The sequence below is a fragment of the Amblyomma americanum genome, chromosome 5 (genome assembly GCF_052857255.1).
Source record: "Amblyomma americanum isolate KBUSLIRL-KWMA chromosome 5, ASM5285725v1, whole genome shotgun sequence".
NCBI lineage: Eukaryota > Metazoa > Arthropoda > Arachnida > Ixodida > Ixodidae > Amblyomma > Amblyomma americanum.
The window spans coordinates 64,523,090-64,547,585 of record NC_135501.1 but is presented as its reverse complement, the minus strand read 5'-3'; the positions used below and the strand labels follow the sequence as shown (position 1 = coordinate 64,547,585).

The following is a 24,496-nucleotide window of genomic DNA, read 5'->3' as shown; positions in this document are numbered from 1 at the left end:
TAGAGTAGAAGGCTAGCAGCTGAAACACATTCTTGCTATGCAGTAAAAATGGACTACGGTTGTAATTATTAGTTTTCTGTTAAAACACAATACACAACATTTAACGTTTAATTTAGGCGTATTTCTAGCCCTATTGCCAGCGTTCAACGTTACAGGTTCGCGGAAAAAGCAGTTCCTTTGATTCCAAGTCATTTTGCCACGTCCAGTTCCGGTAAGCTTCCATGGATGGCGTCAGGTGCCAAGGAGCGAAAAGAACTGGTAGGCTTTTAACGTGGCGAAACCGAGCAGAAATGCGAAAGCGTGTGTTAAGCCTGATTGGCTCATGGGTTTGTTCTACTGAGTCGTCAGTGCCTCTGGCGACGATATTAAACTCTGGTTAAGCTTTGATCGAGGTTAAACTGATCTGATCTGTCCGCGCCGCAGATGGAAGCTGATGAAGACGAAGGTGTGCATTGCAAATTTTCGTGTTGATCGAGGCGTGATCGGCTGCGGCGCTCACGCCTCGTGTTAATCATTAATAAAAGCCAATAATTAGCTATAGATACGTGTAGCCGCAACGACGGCAATGAATGTAGACTTTCGTGCCTGTCAAGAGATTAACTTTTAAAACGTGGTAAAAACAGCGCAGCGACGACAGACACAGAGAAGACAGAAGAAGACGGACAAGCGCTGCCTTCTGTCTTCTCTGTGTCTGTCGTCGTTGCGCTGTTTTTACCACGGCTTAAAGATGCACCAACTAGCTCAGTTGTCGGTTCTTCTAACTTTTAAAAGGAGCACGCATCACGCTGGCGCTGATTCAGGTGGTGTGTGTTAGAATGTTGCTAAAACACACACACACACACACACACACACACACACACACACACACACACACACACACACACACACACACACACACACACACACACACACACACACACACACACACACACACACACACACACACACACACACACACACACACACACACACACACACACACACACACACACACACACACACACACACACACACACACACACACACACACACACACACACACACACACACACACACACACACACACACACACACACACACACACACACACACACACACACACACACACACACACACACACACACACACACACACACACACACACACACACACACACACACACACACACACACACACACACACACACACACACACACACACACACACACACACACACACACACACACACACACACACACACACACACACACACACACACACACACACACACACACACACACACACACACACACACACACACACACACACACACACACACACACACACACACACACACACACACACACACACACACACACACACACACACACACACACACACACACACACACACACACACACACACACACACACACACACACACACACACACACACACACACACACACACACACACACACACACACACACACACACACACACACACACACACACACACACACACACACACACACACACACACACACACACACACACACACACACACACACACACACACACACACACACACACACACACACACACACACACACACACACACACACACACACACACACACACACACACACACACACACACACACACACACACACACACACACACACACACACACACACACACACACACACACACACACACACACACACACACACACACACACACACACACACACACACACACACACACACACACACACACACACACACACACACACACACACACACACACACACACACACACACACACACACACACACACACACACACACACACACACACACACACACACACACACACACACACACACACACACACACACACACACCAGCAACTCGGCATTGACATTTCGAAGCATGAAGTTCTGTTACCAACCTTGGCCGCTTTGCTGGTGTCAGTGAGCATGTAGTACACCTCCGTTGGAAAGCCCCCTCACCACGAAAATGTTGCTAATGTTCAAGTAGCAGTACAGAATAAAGCAGCACAATTCATACCATCATCGTACTCAGAATTTGAGAGCGGATAACAATTGAGGCTTACCCAAATTTTTTAAGCTGTTACTGCGGATATGAAATGTGACCGATTATCATTCTTTCATATGCTATACCGACCATAGCCCCCAGAAATTCCCCAGGAATCATATCTACCCTGCGCTTCATTGTCCGAGAAAAACCCGTGGTGTGTTCTTAGTTTCTCAGTCTCTCCACCTTTACCGTGGAGAGGAAAACTGCCCTCAAGATCCTTGACTGGTGAAATATCGCATCCTCGTAGGTATTTCTTGCATGTGGAAACCTTGCAGACTGCAGCTGCGCGTCAGTCGACTTGGTTGGTACGAGATACGATAACACTAGATTTTGTCGTCTTTGAGTCGCTTTTATCATCACACTCTGGTTCTTTCTTACCGCGACGTTCTTGAACGCACGTTTTCCCTGAGCTCTTTAGGTCTGCCCTTAGGAGACAGATATGCATCCCTTTTTCGTTCACCCTTCAGTTTGGTTGGATTGAGGTTCCAGTTGAGGCAGTTTATTTTTATTCTGAAAGAAGAGGGTACCAGTAAAACCGTTTACGACGAGGAAAAAAAAGGTGTGTGTGGGGAGGGGGAGGGGTATGCAAAAATATTACTACTGTCACTTCCCTGTCTCTATTTTACATATTATGCATCTATGGGCCGTAATAAAACTTGTGCACTTGTCCTATTGCCCTACAACCAGTGCTACCTTTTTGTCTCTGTAGGCTTTTCAGGATAAGCTCAATTTGATGCTGTTTCTGGTCTGCTTGGCTGTTTCTGGTCTGCCCTGACGGTCACACGTTCGCAGTTTTCTATTTTCAACTTTCGTAACTACATCTGTTAGAACAAGAGCCCACTGCGCTGTAATCGCTGAGAGCCTTCGTCAAAAAATCTCTGCTTTACAGAGCTGGCTAAACTTCAGCCGCCAAGCATTGCTGCTTTAGCTTCTGAAAAGGTAATGCTTGATTTAATAGGGTGATTGTTTTTTACATACTTTGCGTGCTGTTGTGATAGATCTGGAACTACAATATTCTGTCGGTAATAGCATGCTATCAACGATGAAAGGGTTGGCAGTACAAAGGTAGCTGCCTAGAATGCTTTCTTTCATGTACACTACTATGTTACTACAGTAACGTTGAAAACTGCGGGTTTGTTTAATACCGGACGAGAAAAATTCAGTGGCTTTCGGGCCGTAAATTTATGATTTACCTTCTATTTTAGATTTCTCGCCAGGAAATTTTTTGAGGGCTTTTACTGTTTCAGCCATGAGCCTGGGGGGCAGAGCGGTAAATGAAGCTTACGGGGTGGGGCTAGTGTAATTTGTTATTGTGGCGCTTCGAACTATTTTAAAAGCCTCGTGCTCTGATTTCCGGGCTTGGTTCATAACAAGGAAGTAGAATCGCCGTAACAAATGAAAAATTGCGAAGGGAACAAAAAAAAAACGCACTGGAATGCAAGGGTTGCATTATCAGGCTCCACTGCTATTAGTGGTCTCTATGCAATGAAGGGGCGTGTACATTGATGCCACTTGCGATACACTCAAGGCTCGGGTCACAGACCTGCGTCGATCAGTGTTGAGAGCCGCGCGACCAGTGAGCGGCTCTCGGTACTGATCGACGCAGGTCTCAGACCAACGAACGGCGCGAGGGAGGGGGATAAGATGTGACGTGAGCGGGTGGCGCCCCAGCTCAGCTTATCAGAGGAACACGTGATCGAACTCGCCGTTACAAAAGGAGATTCGCCAAGCCCCACTGTAGCCAGAGCGGCTTTATCAGCCCGCAGGTTGCACCTCGAGACCAGCGACTCGTGGTAGCAGCGGAGAGACTTCCCATAACGTGCGTTGAGGTGAGTGTCAGCACAAGAGAAAGCCTTATTACTGGAGTACAAGGAAATCTCAGTAATATCACTGCTCTAGTGTACTTGAAGCCAGCGTAGCCTCTCACTTTAAAAATTAAGTTTTCGTAGGACACAAATGTTAGTGGACCATTCTGAGCGCTTTATTCGCTAAAGACGGCTGTGTATCTATCCGAGAAAAAAATGCACTGCTTGATTTTCTTCCTTCTGCTTTAAGCAATATATCTACGAACGACAAGATAAATCTCGCCTGAGGTGATATTTTTGGCTCTGCGATGAATAGTGGTGAACGCCATGGGAGAAGTTATTTTCGTGCTGTTCAATTAGGCCGGAGAGGAAGTGCGAGTTAAACGTTCGTAGGGTATTTTGAGGCTGAGCTGTGCCGACGAAGGTCGATAATCAAGCTACGTTGTGTACAACATTGCACAATTAAAGGTGGTTAGTGGTGATAATCATTCGCATCCTTACACCTCTAAAAAGACACAGAATAAAACCAACAAACTTGGCACTTTACAAACAATTACTCCATACTTTAAAGGGCGCTTGGACGGATCAGTGTTGTTCGGAAAGGGTGCACCATTGCGCGAGTGTGGTTGGTGTTCAGATGTGTCATTTTCTCGCGGCGTTATGTAGCCGCGACGACAAGCCCCTACCAGCAACAATTAGCACCAGGCCCTCTATGACAAACAAAGCCATAATATGGCATGAGATATTGGGCAACTCTAGGGCTCAAAGGTTTTGAAGATTCCAGGCTTGGCAAACATGAGTCCTTTCCATAGCGACGTAGAGCAACTAGTATCGCTGGTTGGTTCACTATGGCCTCAGCCCTCTTCTCGAGCAAAGAAGGCATGCAGTCAATTAGATATTGGCAGGGCAGGTCCTTCTACCGTCCATGCCCTCTTCTCTCTCTCTATTATGTTCGCGCTAGCCACTTATTAGATTCAGTACCTGATGCTTGAAGCATTCAGAAGGAAGATAGCTATACCGAAACAAATAGTTATTCTTTTCCCGGCTTTCGAACGCATTCAATTGCCGGTTATTATGAAGGCCATTAAGCAAGAACCATGGCGAACACCTGGAGTTTCGGTTCATTATTTCAAGCCTCAGACCATGCGGAGGGGTTCTCACCTAGCAGCACAAGCAGGGAAAATTACTCCGGAGCGAAACTGAAACCGAAACGTACACTAGGAAGAGAATGGTCTTCGGCATTCTTACTTGGTCATATACACTTCTCCGGGGGGTCTCGGTAGTGCTCATATATTTTTAGAGTGCACATAGATTGCTCATAGATAGTGCTATTTTCCTGCGAAAGAATGAAAAGCTTGTTGTCATTTCGCTTCTTTTTGGATGAACGAACGAGAATGAATGAGCGCTTCTGATCTATTAAAACTGTTTATGTGTGTAATCAGCAGTTACATTGAAAAGGTCAGACTATTGTGCGCGGTTGTTTTACGTGTCCAACATTCTTGAACAAAAGCTTTGACTATTAGAATATTGTAAGGTACTGTTATAGAAATATTGAAGGTAATGGTTTATTGCTCCAATGCGTAGCAAAATATTCTTTTTAAAGCTTTTTGACCTCTTGCATCGGGCAGTTAAAAGTGGCATACAAAACCAATTCAGCGCGTTTCTGACGATAACAAAAACGTTAATAGCAAGAAATGCAAGCCTTTCGATGCAAAATCTACGGATAAATTGATTGATATAGCGAAATCTTACAATATGTGAAAAAAAAGGGGTTCATAAACTATTTCCCGCTGAAAAACGGTTTTTCAGAATCGTTGGGTATGATAATGGTACACAGTGCAACTTACGTGGACCGCGGAAAATCTGGGACGGACAAGCGTCTACCACATGAGTCCCGTGAGATCTCGCCTATAGTCCTTTGTCACTTCGTATCACGGTAATGACATGAGGAACTTTGGAAAAAATTGCGCCTGTTGTTCGCATGTTTATTACTGTCGACACAGCTTGTCATAACCAAAAATCGCTGCGTACCTCTGCCTACCAGTTGAACGACATCAAGGCGCGCATTGCATAAGAGACAGCACTTCAAATGTCGGCGCTCTGCTGTGCGTGGTCATGGTGAAAGTCACTTGCTTGTTATGGCTTTATTAAACATTGGAGAAACTTTACCACGAAATCGCAGCGTCACCGACAGGCAGTTTTTTTTTATTCGAAACAGTGGCAAAAATTCTGCTCGAATATATCACTTTAAAATTTACTTAAGCGATGATTTTTACCTTGATTAACCAAGCATTGTTCCACTGCGCCAAGATTGTTTATAAAAAGTAAATAGAAATCAACCGCAGGGCTGGTTCGAATAATAACTGTTTCCTTGTCAGGTATGTCCGAGAGTATAAAATATACGTGCGCAGAAATTCTCGTTGTGTCAAGCGAGATGCTGACCTTTGCACTGCAGTTATGTGTTATTATGTGTTCTCGTTTGTGTGTATATGCAATATGTTTAGTGTATATGCAATATGTTTATGTACATGTGGCAAATGTTGCGTTTTCATCTTTTCTGACTACAGGAGGCACACTTAATTCTTTTGTCCTAAGATTTGTATTATATCTGTACCGCTGTGGACTGTTAAGGGCAACAGGCCTCGTCAGGCACCAGCAGCCTTTAACCTCTGAATCTGCATCAGTCTCTGTGTTTCGTATGATGCTGAAATAAAAGCATTATAACATTATAAATATAATATAAGAATATATAAATAAATTAATAACTGTATAGATACATATGCCCTAAGCGGCCTATTCCACTGTAAGACAGTTGGTATCAGTGATTCATTCTTTTGGTTTATTCCTTGACAATTATGACCAAATGGATGTAGTATTTTTAGACTTCACTAAAGCGTTGGATAAGGTTTCTCACGCCAAACAAATAACAGAACTTAGATTTTTGTAAACTGGATTATTGCGTACCTGACCAAATGGACTCAATGCGTCACTATAGGTGAACATGGCTCGGCCGCTCTTTCTGTCACGTCAGGGGTACCACAAGGTATTGTTTTGGCTCCCCTGCTCTTCCTGCTGTACGTTAATGACATTGTTAATGTCATAACTCCCGGTGTGCAAATTAAGCTTTTTGCTGATGATTGTGTGCTGTATAACAATATAACCTGTCCAGATGACCAGACTGTCCTTGAAAGAGACCTAAACAGAATATTGAAGTGGTGCAGTGAATGGGGGACGCTTCTAAACGTTGAAAAATCAGTATGTCTTCGTAGCAGTCGTTAAAAAAACCCACTTATTTTTTCTTATACTTTAGGTTCTTCTCCACTACGCGAAGCTATCAGCTACAAATATTTGGGTGTTACCTTGACACGAACATTGTCGTCAAATACACATATTAATAAAATTTGTTCGTATGTTTTCCGAAAACTGTGATTTTTGAGACACAAACTGAAAAAGCCCCCCTACTAATTTGAAATTACTCTGTTACTTTTAATTTGTTCGACCAAAGCACGAGTATGCATGCATTTCATGGGATCCTCACACTAAGTCAAATATCAGTCACCTTGAGAGAATACAAGGAAAGCCAGTAAAGTTCAAAATGTAATAAATTCGTATGGCTTCACTCTCCCTCTAAAATTATGGCAGACATTTGTATAGCTACCCTTGAATCACGTCGAAAGAAGTTGAGACTTGAATTCATTTCGCTCCTTCTTAAGAACAAACTTCAATTGAATAAATCACCTTATATAACGCCTGCATTAACGCGCCACACCAGATATCATCCTGACTCAGTCACACCCTGTTATGCTCGAACTGATACGTTTCAATTTTTCTTTTCTCCTCGGACAATATCGGACTAGAACCATGGTTTACTGGCTACAGTGTGACTAACTAGTAACTGTACAAATGTGTACTTGTCTGTTACTGTTTAGTTCATTATTTGTATACATTCTAATGCCCCTCTGCTTGGACCCAAGGGTCTGCAGTATGTTATAAATAAATAAATAATACTACGGAGGGAAGTCTTCTGGTGCTGTTGCCGTTAGACGCTGGCCCGGCGTAGGGCGAAGTTCACGAGTTTGCGCACTGTTTGTTCTGCTTTCTCTCATGACTAGTTTAATTAGACGTCAATTGTTTAATACAGCTTCCACTTTATTGAAGTCATTTTCATGTGTGGTTCAAGGCCACTTTAAAGTCATGGTGCTTAATATGGCCTTGAGATTTTCAATTGCCCTATTACAATATAACGTTTATTTATTCCACTGACTGACTCATTAACCGCTTTAACTGCTAACTGCTGAGCGGCTTATCTTCTCTATTCTAAACAGTAAGCCTCCTGCACCGCTCGAAGAAAATTTTCTTTTCAATTATAACCGTGTCACATAATTCGGCTAAGCGAGCATGTGTGTACGCCTGAAACACTTTGCTAAACAGCTGCCTTCTTCTCCATTCCAACAGCTCTCCGCCATCAAAGAAAAAAATGAGCATCAGCCAGCAAGAAATTCACAGGCAGGAACGGTAAGCATGCGGTGCTTTGTTAGTAGTGTTCAAATATTTGTAATCCCTATTCAATCAGTGTTTGTACAGACTTACTTTAAGTTGTGTTCAGAGAGACCGTGGTCCTGAGACTGGATGGGTTCGATGCACTCAGCTGTAAGACATCATAATAAGATATGATAAATAGAACGTTTGGCGAGGTGATGACTGTAGTCAATAATAGATTATGTCAACCTCTTCAAATTTAAAGCAGCTGCAACTCCGAATACTTGTCCTCGGTTATGTGTCCATGTTGTGGACAAGTACTGAGGACAGCAGCGTGCTGTCGCCTTGTCTTGTTGTCTTTCGGCCGCGTGCGCCCTACACTAAGGCAACAGCTCCATTGTTAGCCGCCGGAAGGAGACGACGCTTGTTGTTGTTGCCTTAGTGACATGGCACATACCCACGACGAGGGATAGGCCAGGGTTCAATGAGGAGAGCCAAAAGAAGAGGATAAGCTGGTGCCAAGCTAACGGTTGTGGCTTAGGTAATATATCAGAAGGATTAAAAAGGAAAGAAAAACAAAACAAAAACTGAGAGAGAAGATCAGAGAATTAAATACATGAAAATTCCTAAAAGATCTTTTAAATGCAGAAATTTTAGATACAATTAGCAAGTAAATCTGCCGGTAGCTGTTATGTAATTGTGGAGATATTTGCAAACTTGATGCAATGCAAGCCTCTAGCGCTCGCACCGAAGCAGAGGAGAAGCGGGACCGACAAAGTGAGTCCCAACTTTGTAATGAGAATTTTTCGGTGCGTCCTTCTCTGCTGTGCAAACCTCCGGCAAGAGAGTAGGAAAAGCTCCAATGTTTCATTTTATCCACAAGCCGCACAAAGGTTTGTGGGACTGAAGCCGCATCTACAGAAGTTAAGATTTAAGCCGGGGTGCCTGCACCGCATGAGTGTCATCGCTACCTCACACTGCCGGTATTTACACGCACGAGTCTTCCATGGGTACATGAGATGTTAGTAGTCAACGGCAGAGGGCAAATGATCGCGGCGCGAGTCGGTTATGAACTGGTAACGTTGATAACGAGACAGTCCGAAAAGAATAAGATTAAGGACGCCACAGGCGCATTGAGAGCTCATTTTGTCAAAAATTCTGCTGAATCATTTTGTAAAATACCGCAGGGACCTGGAATTCATACAAAGCGCACCTCTTTCACACTCTCACGAATAAAAAAAAAACGTCAGTGAGCGACTCACAAAAGCGTCCCGTGTGGAGACCAGCGCCAACAAAACAAAGAGACAGTCTGAGAGGAATGTCATCTGTGAAACATTTGTGAGAATTTTCAAAGCAGCCAGCCCAAGAGCTATAAACTCTGCCAAAAATACGGGTGTGTAATCCGGGGCTCCAACCGAAAAGCTCCAAGAGAGAGGCTCTAAAAAAATACCAACCGCTTCCTTCTGGCCGACCCCAGACGCATCTGTACCAATCGCAATGTGGTACGGGAATTGCTCAAGGTGATCAGGGAGGAGGCCAGTCTGTGCCCTGGCAGGCAGATGCTTTGCATTAGGTGGGAAAATGTAATCAGAAGCGACATCCACAGGGGACAAAGCATAACCAACCCTGTATACAAAAGTGAATCCACACTAATGTTCGATCGAGCGTTCTGAGCAAAAACAACTTGAGGAAAGCGGAACCTTGGCCAATGAAGAGTGAGAATGAGGGCTGGGTGGGAGACGCAAATAGGTGTAGCCCCACCAGGAGCAGTTTAAAATGCCCACAAGAAAGTCCTGACAGTTAAAAGGTGGAAACGGGAGCTAAGGTTGGGAATCAGAGCCTCCAGGTGCCGAACTGCAGTGGAAACTGATTCAGCGAGATATAGGCAGAGGCGCAGTGCGCGCCCTTCTAAGAGCAGCAACGAATGAAGGTTACATTTAGGGAAGCCAGAAAGAGTATGGAGCCAATAGTTACGGCTCATGTGTGGGCTAAATTCAAAATTTTCTTCTTTCACCCCCAGAAGTGTGGGGTTCAGACGGCGGCTCATAATATAACTTTCGGCTTTGTTTAAGGCACAAACTTTGGTCCCCAACAGTACGTGCAATCACTTTTCCACCGAAATCCCCCACTCTCTTTTTCTGCTTCTCTTCTCTTCAGATTTGTAACCGTCGAATCTGGCCAACCGCTTAACTCCTTGAACGAGTTTCTCCCGCCTAGCAGAAAGTGCAGGGATAACTAGTATACTGTGTTCCAGGGTATTTTAATACCCTGGAACACAGCATAACTGACACATTGAACACAGTATACCTGACACTATATTGACACAGTATATCTGACACTTTGCCGCGCGATAGCACGAAAGCAAGCAAGTTTGGTACCAATGCGGGTATCCTTGTTTCAGCGGCTCATTGCAAGCTTTAATTGGAACCTAGCTCGTGGATGAAGGAACAGGGAATAAAACCTAGCTTGATTTCACCAGCAGTCAGGAAGTGCAGAGTCGATCACACTTGTCTAGAACGCTCGAGCGGTGTGCTGCGGAGCAAATGAAGTAAAATATTTTCGTAACTGCTTTGCTAGCCTTAAGGCCCTGATGCCTGGATGGTTTACGTGTCTGTTCGGTTGCTCTCCAGCGCAAGCTTTATGAGGGAAAGTCAATACCTGCCTTAGAATGTCGCCGTATTTCTCCCGGACGGCACCTCTCGAGCGCTCTAGACAAGTGTGATCGACTCTGTACGTACGTGTTACGAGTAGTGGGTAGATTGACGTCAAATGGATTATTTGATATTAATACAGCCTGCAGCTTGCGCTTCTCTACGTAGTGGGAGGCCTTTGTAAGCCAGTACATGAGCTCGCCAACTCAAAATGATGACGAAGTGGCCTAGACCCCACATCTTTGTTCCAGGATTCAATAGTTACCGCGATGTTTCAGTAAAACACTCCACGCCATAACGAAATAATGTGTGTGCCTTATGTGGTGCCCAAGGGCATCGGACCATTGTTTCCGGCAGCGCACTTTCTAAACCGAAAAAGGAATGGTGAAATGAGATGACAGACGCAATAATGAGTTAGCAACTTAGAAACTGCGGATTGTAGAATGATTACTGTATTTGTTGATTAGTTCGTACTAGACTCTTCGTGACTTTCGGAATGGAGCACCGTTTTTGTTGCTTTTTTTTCATAGCGAGCTGAGAAGCCAGCTTGAGTCGGGCCTCAGGAAGCATGCATATTACTCCCCGGATGAGATTGACGAAGTGATGAAAACGTTCAAGTATTTCGGACTGAAAGCTATTGATCAGTTGAAGTACTTGAACAAAGATCAGCTGATGGATAAGGGTATACCGACAGTAACGGCGGCCATACTCAAGGAGGACTTCTCTGGTGGAGATGGTAAGTAAAGGAATGAAGGCAATAATTTGTGATGCACCCTTAGGCGAAAAGCTAATGATTTGGTAAAAAACATCAAAAGTAATGTGGGTTGCATGTCTCACGAAAAGGCTGAATCCGAAGGCTGTCATGACATCTGCGGTGAATCACCCCTACCGGAGCCGGCAAGTATTGAGCTTCGAATATCATTGCGTGTTTATTTCTTTAAAAACGATAATGGCTTATGTGACTTGGGCATTTAACGTTTTATTTCTCGATCTCCTGTGGAACAATATAGGCACAATCTATGACGAAACTACATGTACTTATCCCCAGAACAGACATTAATCCGACAGAACTCAACCTTTTAAAACCCACGCAGGAAAAAAAAATATTTACCAATAAGAAAGCCTTGCAGATCTGTATTGCTCACGAGCGATAACGAAAGTTGTCCCAACGTGTGACTAAGCCGGAAGTGCTCATGGTTTCCCGCAGTACTGTGAGATTTTGCTCAGAAATTGTAGAGGCTATACTGCGCACCAATTGTCTTTGTATCCAGAGTTGGACTCTTTCTTTTTCTCTTCGGGCCTGTCAGGAGCCGGAAATGCGTTCGTGCGTTGGACGAGTTGCTAAGGACAGCCGAGTAGTGGCGAACATCGTGCCGCCGAGACAGGCCTTGCGCCGGATACAGGGCGTTTCACCAAAGACTTCGCACAATTTTTAAAAATAGGCTTTTTGAGTTCAAAGAGAGCTTCTTACGACGCAGCACTGTCTGTGGTGTAGTACATCAGTATCAGGGTGCCGAACCAGAATATTTTCCGGTTTGGTTCGGGTTCGGGTTCACGCCTCTCGGGTTTAGTTCCAGATTCTTCTCCGGATCGACATTTTGTTTCCGATAACATCGAACCGGTTCAAGCGGGTTCAGAACCAAAACAAAACTCAGAATGTAAATTGGTTTTAATCATCCTTGTTGTGCTGTTTACTTTTCTCTCTTTGACATCGCTATCTAAAGTAACATATGCAAAATTTGACCATGTGCAGTGCTTTCACTCTACCCGCTTGAATTTACTGTCAGCGGCAAAAAGGTAGGGATTAGGAAAGGTAGAAAGGTCAGAAAGAGTCGCAAAATTAAAGGAACTCATACTTAAAGGAGCACTAAAGAGGATTATGAGCTCGTTTTTTTTCACTGCGGAAACGCGATCTACAAGCTCTGAGCACACTTAGAAGCTTCGAATTGCTGTCCTCTGCGGCGTATTTCCTGATTCAATTGAATTAAACGTCTTGGCTCTCGCCTTTTTTTTTTGAACTTACCTCTGAATGCAGGAGGAGTCAACTAACACGTGGAGTGTCTTCAGCCAGTCGCTGTCGCTTTAGTTTTGTTTTTATGTTTCCGTTAATGAATAGTTTCTGTCGCCGGCAACGTAGCCGCAAATTAGGCCCATGGAAATAAAAATACGCACGCTTATTTGCTTCATATTTATAATTTACTACCATTAAGATATCTTCAAGTACCAATGTAAATAACACAGATATAAACTCTTTGTTACCAAGCCCACTCTGAAACTCATTTCGTATGGATGACATTGAATTTAACGAAATACACTCAGCGTTAGCAACTATGTATAGTAATAAAGCGGTAGGTATATATGAAATTACAGTACGTATGTTGAAAGAAAATACAGATATTCTAGGTCCAATATTATGCCACGTCTTCAATCACTCACTTCAAACCGCTACGTACCCAACGTCGCTATAAACAGCCCGAGTTGTCCCAATTACAAGGGCGGTGATCCCTCAAGTCCTTATAGTTATCGACCGATATCCGTGCTCAGTGCCATTAGTTTACTTTTCGAGAAAATCTTTGCGAATCGAATCAATAACTTTACACAGAAATACAACATAATTTGCCCACAGCAACATGGTTTTCGGCTAAACCATTCAACGTCATCAGCTGTGCAGTCTTTATCTCACATTATAAACTGTGCTTTAAATGAAAACAAACTTGTAGCTGTAGTCTTTCTCGATTTAAAAAAAGGCTTTCGATATGGTCGACCATTCCATCCTTTTGTACAAGCACTACGGTTTTAGGGAACGAATTTTCGACTTGTTTTCTAGTTACTTCAATGAACGTCATCAGATAGTTGTCATAAATAACGTCTCATCGTCACCACAACGTATTCATACAGGCGTGCCCCAAGGGTCTGTTTTGGGACCAATGCTTTTTTCTATATACGTTTTTGACCTTCCACGTGTATTAAAATTTGGAGAAATGCTGATGTATGCAGATGACACCGCTATAATTATTACAGGCAATAGCATCGAGGAAATACAGTCCAAAGCAAACGTAGATTTGGCCAGCGTCTTTAAATGGTTTTTAGCTAACAAGCTTACTGTAAATGTCAAGAAAACAAAATATACTATATTTCCCACTCGCAGAAAACAAGTAGATGCTAACTGTGTAAACATTAGTATTGACAACTCCATACTAGAATATACACCTTGTTTTAAATATCTTGGCGTAATCTTTGATAGGCACCTGCACTGGCAAAACCATTTATTCGGGGTGCTATAAACTGCTTCAAACACGACTTTTTTGACACAAGTACATTACGTATTTTACATTTCTCCTTTATCCACAGCCAGCTCTCATACTGTCTGGAATCATGGGGATGGACTTACAATAGTTATCTCCAGCCAATCAGAAAATTGGAGAAACGATCATTACGAATCATAACACATTCATAACAATCATAACATAACAACTGTCGTAAACAGCATCGTTAGAAACAACCACCCCTTCCATATGTCCCTCTTCCATACGTCATCGCGTACTACCCGAAATGTAACAAGAGGCAACTTTAATCTACCGCCCACGCACAACGTTTATGGAGAACGACGGCTCTCTTTCATTGGCGTTCAGATCTGGAATACTCTTCCACAAGAAATAAAATACGCTCAAAATTTTGCACCTACAGCTAAAAAACTCTTTCAGCGCATGCATTAAATGTGGTAAAGTACATACATCTGTTGTTAGCATCCCTCTTGAGAAAAGCTGTTCGCATCAGCTGTTCGCATCTGCTGTTCGCATCCCATTTGTTATTGTAATCGAACATGCACCATGTTTTTGAATTGTAGCCACAGTTCCTTATTATGCTTTTTTGTGATTTCTATTATGTATATATCCATCTTTCCGCTCTTCCAAGTTTTTATTGCGCATGTCACGAAGTGTCTGCGTTATAGAATTTCAATTTTTTTGGACCCATAGCCAGCCTACGGCTACGAGCCCAAACAGTGCTGGACACACTTTTATTGTGTTTTTTTGGATAAATAAAGAATTTGAATTTGAATTTATGTATCACTCAGCTGATGACGGAGCGGCAAGCCGGCACGCGACTGGCTGAAAAACACTCCACGCGTTGGTTGACTTGTACTTTCGGAGCTGGGTTCGACAAAGTGACGGGAGCCGGGACTTGTAATTCAATCTAATAGAAAAATCGGCCGCACAGGACAATAATTCGGAATTTATAAGAATTCTTTGAACGTGTAGATCGAGATATGTCTGTATATATATGGGCTCAGAATCCTCTTTAGTGCACCTTTAATGTGAATCTGCAGTGTATACGCTAGAATCCGTCTTAGAAGCTACATAGGTTGAAGAGAAGGCAGATCTTGCCTCTGCAGAACTCTTCAACTTCAGCAGTTTTGAAGACGACGTCGCTCTAGTAAAGGGCCTGTCACACTAGCCCGACACGACGCCGACGCAGACCCGACAACGACACCGATGACCAGCCTACCGGATCGGCAGACCGTGTCTGTGGCAGACCAAGCTGTGACACTAGGCCGACAACGACACCAACGCGTCCGATGACCAGACTTCTTCGCAGTGTGACATGCTTTGACGCCCGCGACGCCGAAAAAACCAGTCTGCCGACTGTGTCGTCGCGAGATCGGTCGCCGAGCTAAAACATTCACCAGGCACGAACGCGATTTCCCTTTAATACTGTTTGTTTACGTTCATAACAAGCCCTGGGATAGATAAATGTCCAAAAAGGTATCATTTCTGAGGATCGTTGGCCAATGCTAAGGTGCTGGTTGAAGTGATAACTGCGATACAAGCAAATTTCATCCATAGCCGCTTGCTGCTGCTGCCGAATGCGGCTCACCCGCGTCTGCTAGATCCGCTTCTCAAGGCGTCGCGGAAATCGAGCAGAACTTTATCTTATTATGGGACGGGTTGGCAGTAAAGGGGTGACTATAGAGGTTCCTTTGTTATGGCGCGGGCTAGCTCTGAAGCGCCCTGAGCTGCGGCATCGATGCGAAGCCAGCTAGGCTTAGCGACGAGTACGGCAGCCGGGAATCAGCGCATTTCGTCGTCCTGGCGCTCCCGCAGGCGGCGTCGTTGCCGAAAGCACTGCTGTTGCGCAGGAATGCGGTCGTTGCTCGAATATACCAGGCAGCCTTTCGTATAACGTGGCTGTTTTTTTGGTGCGAACGTGAAGTAAACCGAGCCTGCTCGCCGCCAGGCCAGCCAGGATCCCGTCCGACGGCGTAATAAAAATCAGCTTAAGATTGTTTTTGACGTAAATCATAACGGTGACATAGAGAAATGTGACAAATGTATCATTTCTGAAGATCGTTGATCAACACCTAGTTGCTGGTAAAAGTAACAACATTGATACGAGCAAAATTTCTCGCCAGATTCGCCTCGCAATTTGCCGCTGGCCCGCCGTTGCCGTCCGGCTCCAATGGCGCCCGAAGCGGTCCGCTAGCTCCGCAGCCGAAGGCGTCGCGGAAATTGACTATAATTTTAGTTTATGGTGAGGCGATGCTGTTAACAGCAAAGCGATATTAAGAGTGGACCTTTTATTATAGCGCAGGCTACTTGGTTTTCGCACATGCGTTTCCTGCTTTACTTCTGTCGCGAGTGTCACACTGCGGACCGCTTCTTATCAGCACTTCTGGAACCGGCGAATTGATCTGTTCCCCATGGCGTCGTGGTTATTGAAGTAGCTTCTCATTCCAGAGGTTCCTGGTTCGAATCCGCGTGTTGAAGGGTGTTTCTATTTATTATTTTATCCTGAAATAATCTCTCCCGTCTTTTTACCTGCAAGCGACTGGATTTATTTTTCGAGCCATGCCATTCGGACCCAGCAATAAGGGCCGCTGAGTGCTGGGCTGTACTCAATCTAGCTTCATAATCACGATTGTTAAGGAATTTGTTTTACTATAGTGGCATTTATTTAAAACAGTTAAAATGAAGCGTTTCGGCCCATGAATTTTGCATAGCAGGAAATGACGAAAGGTTGAGAACGAGAAAGGGCCAAGTAGGCGGGAGGTCTCGCACGTTGTCACGCTAGTGTGACATGGGAGTTGACGAACCATCGGCCAGCTGCCGTCTTGTATGAGATCTGGCGCCGACGCCGATAGTCGGCCGACTGTTTTTGTCGGCGCGGTGTGACATAGAGCCAGACATGACGACGACATGGTTTTGGCAGACCGAATCGGCCGACTGTTGGCCTAGTGTGACAGGCCCATAAGAGGTCTCCGCTGAAGCTTGTGTCAGTCGGGAATTTCTCCTACGGAGAGTACACTTACGCGGGCGCTGTCAAGACCGCCGCATGTGTCGTCTACGCTACCGCGCACTATTCAGAATGGAAGCTGTCATGTATCGGCAGCTGTATGAAGAGAAACTTTTCCGTCGCTCCAAAACTGGCTTGCCTGTCACCCCCCCCCCCCCTCCCCCCCCCCCCAATCTTCGCCATAGCTCCAGTATGTATCTTTTCACTCTGTACCCCACGGTATGAGAATAAGCGAGACTTCCTCAACCACCCATCCCCCACCCAACTAGAGCGCGGTGGGAACTCCCACACAACGAAGAGCTTACCTAGCATATTTTGTTTAAATCACCTGTTGTACCTCAATTTTGTAAATCGTGATATATATCTTTGGCCTCTTTAGCTCAGTATGTCCAAAAACACGGCTAATCCTGGATTCTCACTAGTACAGTGTAAAATTAAGACTTTGGTCTATGCTGATAATGTCACCCTCTTTTGTTCTAATAAAGAGTACGGTAAAAGAAAAAGAAGGCTTGCATGGGTTGGGAGCACTTCGATTCTGAACGGACACAAATTTTCAACATCTTCGTTGTGAAGTTGCGCTGCAACACTGTTACAAGTGCTGCATTGTGCCAGGACGAAGGTACTTGAGTCAGATATAATTTTTGTGGCTCCTCAAGGGCGCTGTAAAAGGAAGCCTGTGCGTCGACAAATTTTTTTGCTCTCTTAATAGACTCTGGTGTATATGACGTGCACTTTTTGTCCACAAACTTGTTTCAATGATTTTATTTTTTGAAATCACAAACCACCCCTTCCTGGTCGCGGTGTTTAATAGGCGACTAAGCGCTCATCTTTCTTTTGTGCTCGTAGTCGTGAAATAATTTTGTATCGATACATTCGGTTTACCAACTCTTCGGTTTTCCTTGAATACCTGAACGGCCTCTCAAGGGAGGAAGATGACAAAGCATCTGATCGGTCACTGCATCCCATACCCATGTATCTCCAGCGCTGCGTAGCGTGACAATAGTATATTAAAGTTAATTCAGTGGATGTAGATTGAATCGACCGCAAGCGTTTTTTTACACTTCAAAGGTAGAAATTACGCGGTAGGACGTGCTTTCTCTCCGAGGTGACATTTGTGCCGTGACCAGTGAATTGCTACCTGTGCGAGCGACATGAATGTATTGGGATGGTTCGAGCCGCACCGCGGGACACCCACCGGTAAAAATGGGTGCAAGCCACTCCCGGCGCTACCGGCTTCTTCAGGGGTGTGCACTTCGAGGAACCTCCGCATACATCGATTCGCCCTTTCATGGGCAAACCCAGCCTCGACCACTCAGCATGCAAAGGCGCAAAAGACATACATGTTTAACTGTCACTACGTAAGCGATCTCTTGGCGTTTCGACGAGAAAACTTGAAGTGTGACTGCGGTCTTGGGTAAGTCCGGTTTTTCCGGCTATCTGACTCAGAAAGAAAAAGAAGGGCCACAATTGGGAGCTTACCGCACGAGGCGAATTCATAGTTTCTTGACGGTGGAACGAATCACTGGCTTGTCAACGCAACGGTTTGGTCCAATACACTTTTCCGAAGTAATTTAACCCTAGAAGAGCCGAACACCACGTTGGCGGAAATCTTGTATCCATTAGAAAACATATGAGTACCCTGCGGCATTCGTGATTGAACCCAGCACCTCCTAAACGCGAGACGGATGTTCTACCATAAGGCCGCCCCTGCGATTGTTAAATTATATTGTTGCCTCGTCATTCTGCGTTCTTTTTGGGCATACTTCCACAGACTCCTAAAAAAAAGACATTGCGATCACGTCTTCACTATAAGACTTCTACCTGCGATTCTGGAATTCCGTGTGAACTTTTCGTGTTATAGGACTATTTATCGTGCGGAAAGGCCACATGATGGATAAACATGTTGATGCGTTCAATAGAGTGAATTAGAGTAGAACAACGCGGTCAGTCATTTCGTTCAACGAGGTGGCTGTTCAGAGTACTGTGCATTCTAGCACAGGAGGTATACGCTGCGCAAGTTCAGCCTCATTTGGTTGCCCTTTCTTGACGTGTGCGGTTTCCGAAATTTCGATGTGCGGGTAGACTAAGGAGATATGGTGGCATGAGGCCGTATGACGAGACAGCTTGATTCGACGCGGTCAAGTACGGCAAAAGGAGGGCCAGGAAGGTTCCTGATATCTCAAACAACCACAACATAAAGAAGCTTCGGAGATGGCCGAGTAGCCTTAAGGCATCGGTAAACGAATCTCCTCTGTTGGCCGCCATTGGCACGAATCCCACTCGCGGTCAGAGTATGCAGGTTAGTTTTATTGCTACCTTTCCAAAAATAGCGTTGTTGCGTGCGTGCGTGCGTGCAGGCGCGTGCATGCGTGTGTGTGTTCGCCAATGTTCGCCTTCCCCACCCATTTTTTGCAGATGTAGGCGGGGAAGATTGCTGTGAGTACTCCACATATGCCGTCGCCCAGGCGTTCTACGAAACAAACAACGCCAACAAGCATAAACCTATAATCTCAGACCACAGCGAGAGGCAGATATGAGCCGCCCGACAGAGAATTCAAGATCCTGCAGTACGAGGACAGCGTAACGAATCTGCACGCTAGAGATTGAAATCTATTTTATTTTATAAGCGGAAAAATTTCAGCGCATCTGCATAAAACAAAATCATCTCATCACAGTTACATTTCATTGGAGAAGCATATTTCTGGGCGTAATAATTATCGCATGCCAGCGAGCGCATGCATTTATGCATTGCCTCCTCGTGTAATCGCCTCTACCAGCCTCAAATGTCCGCCTTTCAGTTGCTGATTTCTATCGTGTGCAACAAGCAATATTAGGATTCAGAAAAAGAGAACTACACGAATTAATACAAATGTTATTTTGTCATAATAGTAGTAACAGATGGGGTCTATCCAGTCGAAGCGACGCGGGGGGCATGGTGGACGCTGTAGTGCAGGACTTGAGATTAACGCAGACCAGCTGTGACTTTCCAACGTGCGCCAACATAGCAGAGCACATTCGAGTTTTGTGCTTTGCTACAGAGTACATATAGGGCCTGAGGTTAACGGGGTACTGTCATTACCACGAATATCCTGATGCTGAGCGAAGGAAAACAAACGCAAACTTCTGAAGAGGGATGGAGAAGGCATGGTCGAGATGGGCAACCGACTGGGAAACATCACGGAAGACTAAAACGCGAAGCCTGATCAGGCGCCGCACGCGTTGTTGCTCCGGGAGGTGAACCTCAGACGTGTTCGGAAATCGTTTCCTGTTCGCACTAGCAAAAACTAGATCAAACAAATTCTTTTAAATGGATACCGATCGGTTTGAAGTTTTCGCAGTTCCTGAAAGAGGAAGCTTGTGCATGGACTCCGTCTTTGGCAAAATGGAGGCCATGGTAGTGTAATTTAGTGCGGCAGAAAGCGTCACGTTTCTTGGCTCACGCGGTCAGTGCAGGGGTGGATATATTGAAAGCTAAACATTTTGAGAGATTTGCCGGTGTGATTGGGTTTGAAGACTAATAATGCACTCTGCACATTCCTTCCTTGCGCCGAATGGGACGCAAGCTACATCAGCGAAACCAAGAATCTCAAGGAAAGAAATCGGCAACATAAAAACGACGTCCGCAACTTCGCGAGAGAGCGCAATCGTGTAGCTGAACATTCTGAGGACTCAGACCACAGAATCAACTTCGAATAAACCCGCATCCTCGGAAGCGAAACAAATTACCACAAAAGGCTCCTTCTCGAATCCTGGCATATTCAAACCACCCCGAACAACATCAACCGCACAAAAGGAAAGCTGCCCCCAGTATATGCCCAGGGACTTCTATCTGCGACTCAATGAAAAACGTCGCCATTGGCCGCCTCCCCACAGTGCCACAACGTGACTCACAGGGTTCGAGCCCGACCGCGGCGGCTGCGTTTTTATGGAGGAGAAACGCTAAGGCGCCCGCGTGCTGTACGATGTCAGTGGACGTTAAAGATCCCCAGGCGGTCGAAATTATTCCGGAGCCCTCCACTACGGCAACTCTTTCTTCCTTTCTTCTTTTACTCCCTCCTTTATCCCTTCCCTTACGGCGTGGTTCTGGTGTCCGACGATATATGAGACAGATAATGCGCCATTTCCTTTCCCCAAAAAACCAATTATTATTATTATTATTACTATTATTATTATTATTATTATTATTATTAACCCTCGCCCTCCCCCACGCCTTTCGCATTACAGCTTTCGTTCTTTTGACCGCCTCCCCCCCCTTCTTTTCATACTTAAAGACGCTAGCTATACTGTCCCCAGTCACCCCTGATGAAGGAGCCGAGCCAGGTTCGAAACGTTGGGTTTGAAATTGAAGTTTTTGAACGGAGATGTGGAGAGTTTATTATAAGGGGTGGATAGAGCTTGAATTGCGACTGCGGCTGCTATCTGCGCGTAACTAGTTGCGTAGGAGAGTTGATAGGGGTTTTCTTTAAATGCAGAAGAAAACTGACACCCACGTGATATAGAGCAGACAAGGGTAGAGAGATGAGTGACTCGCTATAACATATGTATACTAGGATGGAACGCACAAGGAAATGCGTGTGCGCGTTTTAATTTGTGCTGCTTAATAATGCATTATCATTTGAAGGCTATGTTCAAGCAGAAATGCCGACGGTCGTCTGTCAATGGCCACTGGAAAGCAGGTTGCCAGAACCAAGTGCGCTGGTTGCTACCTGCCCACCGTGGCAGGCAGCAGTATGCCACCTCGAACACAACGACATTTCGTGTGTTAATGTTGGGTATAACGAAGCTTAGTATGTCACCGCAGATATAACGAACTTTCGTGATATGACGAACCTAGGATATGACGAACTTAAATATTTCACTTCGAAATAGCGAACCTAAGTGTACTACATAAGATCGACCTAACGTAAGTGTGTTAGCCTCGCATTTAACGAGCATTTGGCTGCTAACGCATTCAAACGATCCACTGAGGATCTCCTAAGAGTTTGTTGTTGGAAAATTAGTGGCGTTGAAAATTTTTAACCTAAGGATATGTGACTATAAAGGCGAGGAAAAACGGCAAAGACCGTCTACGTCAGTCGATAAGGACGAGGGTGGAGCTGGTGAACACTCTCATGGACAAGGGATCACACGTCAACTTCCCCCCACTCCATTCAAGCTTGTGATCTCCAAGCAAAAATACTCTGTGACTCCCGTTTGGAAGTGAATATCGGTGCAGCCGAGACTCAGGGATCCGTTGCTATGTATTGAGTTTGACTTTTATTAGTATGTATACGATTTTGTGGGTTTTGTTTACGAATTTCTTTGTGTTTGTTTAAGACTTGAAATTTGTTTATGCAAATGGCCGTTCATGGCTGCACCTGTGATTCATTTGTTGACCATGTTTTAACATATAAAATCTACCTTCTCGATGAAACTTAGCCTCTTTATGACTAGAACATGACAATCTGTTGATTCAGGGGAATTTAAATTTCTCCGCAGCGTCTTTTTAGTTTAAATCACTGTGTCAACTATTTGCTTGCTTAGTGTCACACCTGGTCTTATTCGTTACAGCTGGAAATAAGAAGTACACCGGGGATGCGAACACCTTCTGGACGAAGTAAGATCACTTGAACTTTCTACTATGGCGATTTGTTCATCTATCTTTTCAGTTTTTTATTAATTACTTTATCAGGAACCTGCTTTTCTATCAACATGTTACTACCCAATTTGTTCAGCTCGTGCGAGGACTTCGGTCATGTGACACCCTCTTTGAAAAGAGAAGCTGTAGATTATTTAAGGCAATCTTATTGCAATGCAGTAACTCCAGAACAATGTGACTTTGCTCTCGACGCAACAAGAGGCGCTGAAAAGGCGCAGAAACAATGCATAGCGGACAGCTTCTTCCATCTCGATACGAACAAGCTTGGTTTTCTGGGCGCTGGGGTGTAGATAAGCTGAGATATTTGGATTTATTGTGTTATTTGTTTTTTTCGTTCAATTTCTCTCTCTTTATTTGATGGGCAATGTGTAAGCAAGCGTGAATAAAAAATTAACAATCGTTTCCGCATGCAAGGAAAACCGAGGGCTATGCACCGAAAATTTACCTCAGTAAAAGTGGGAGCGTTAATTGGTTTCGGATTTGCACATCTATATAGGAATAAAAATAATCTTGGCCCGCTGACGACTTGTGAATAGCTTTACTTAAAATGGTTTGGCTTAGCTTCCGTTGGCTTAGCTACTGTCTGCCATATTCTTAGACGAGCGCGCGTCATACAGCAGCGTCCTCCGCTCGCACCCGGGCGCTGCACAAAAGGGCATGACTCTGATTCCACTCTGTGACGCACAGTTGCAGACGTGGCTGCGTGCGCTTGCCAGCAACGTGGTGGCGGTTTCGGCCTCGTGCGGGGACTAACTGTTAGCGCTGTAACGGCGACGGAAATTGCATATTTCGAAAATCTAAGGTTTTTTTATGAGTATTACTCACGGTGAGCTGCGAGCTGTTAAAGTAAGATAAATGAGGCGCCTAATTATAATAGGTAAAAACTTCTTCATAAAACATAACTCAAAAGGCATGCTAGTTCACCATTATAGCGGTGTCTTACTAGTGAAACATTACTGTTTTGATCTGTAATATGTGAACCCATTTTGGACCTGAAAGATCGCACTTTTCGTGACTGCTGAAATGGCAGCGGGGGGTTTAATGTGAAAGTAACTAATTTTGGTTTTCTTTCCTTTTTTTCACAGTATCAGATTTCGCGAGGGAATGTCTCGCGGCTTCGGTTGCGGACTTCATCCTGAAACTTGTGCAGGAGTTTGTAAAGCAGATTGTGCCGTTGCTGTTTAAAGTTAAAGTGAAATAATTGGCTTAAGAGAAGTTGAATGCGAGTTAAACTAAATGTGTAAACGTCAGGTATCCATGTTTTCTTTATAGTGGCTTTACGAACGCATTACCACGTGGAAGGGCTAAATTAAGTAGCACGAACTTGGGCATTCAAGTGGGAAATTGACATGAGGGCGAAAATAAATTTTTGAGAAAGATGTTTTTGTGTGAACTGTTAAAGCTGATTGTTGAGTAGTATCAGCCTACCAATTATCAGTGATGACCGACATGAATAAACAAGTGTTTTGAAATGAATTTTCCCTCTTTTAAAATAGCTTTGAGGGCATGATGCACCTTGAACACTTTATCACAACACTGAAATTAAGGAGCACT

General features: G+C 44.5%; 1 protein-coding gene across 1 annotated transcript; it reads left to right on the top strand.

The window, feature by feature from the left end:
• The first annotated feature begins 3,755 nt into the window (after nucleotides 1-3,755).
• Nucleotides 3,756-24,227, top strand: LOC144134749 (uncharacterized). Its single transcript, XM_077667583.1, has 5 exons — nucleotides 3,756-3,907; nucleotides 8,339-8,398; nucleotides 11,544-11,749; nucleotides 22,855-22,900; nucleotides 24,026-24,227. Exons 2-5 carry the CDS (start codon nucleotides 8,361-8,363, stop codon nucleotides 24,141-24,143), a joined length of 408 nt encoding a protein of 135 aa, XP_077523709.1. The 5' UTR covers nucleotides 3,756-3,907; nucleotides 8,339-8,360; the 3' UTR covers nucleotides 24,144-24,227.
• Nucleotides 24,228-24,496: the final 269 nt, after the last annotated feature.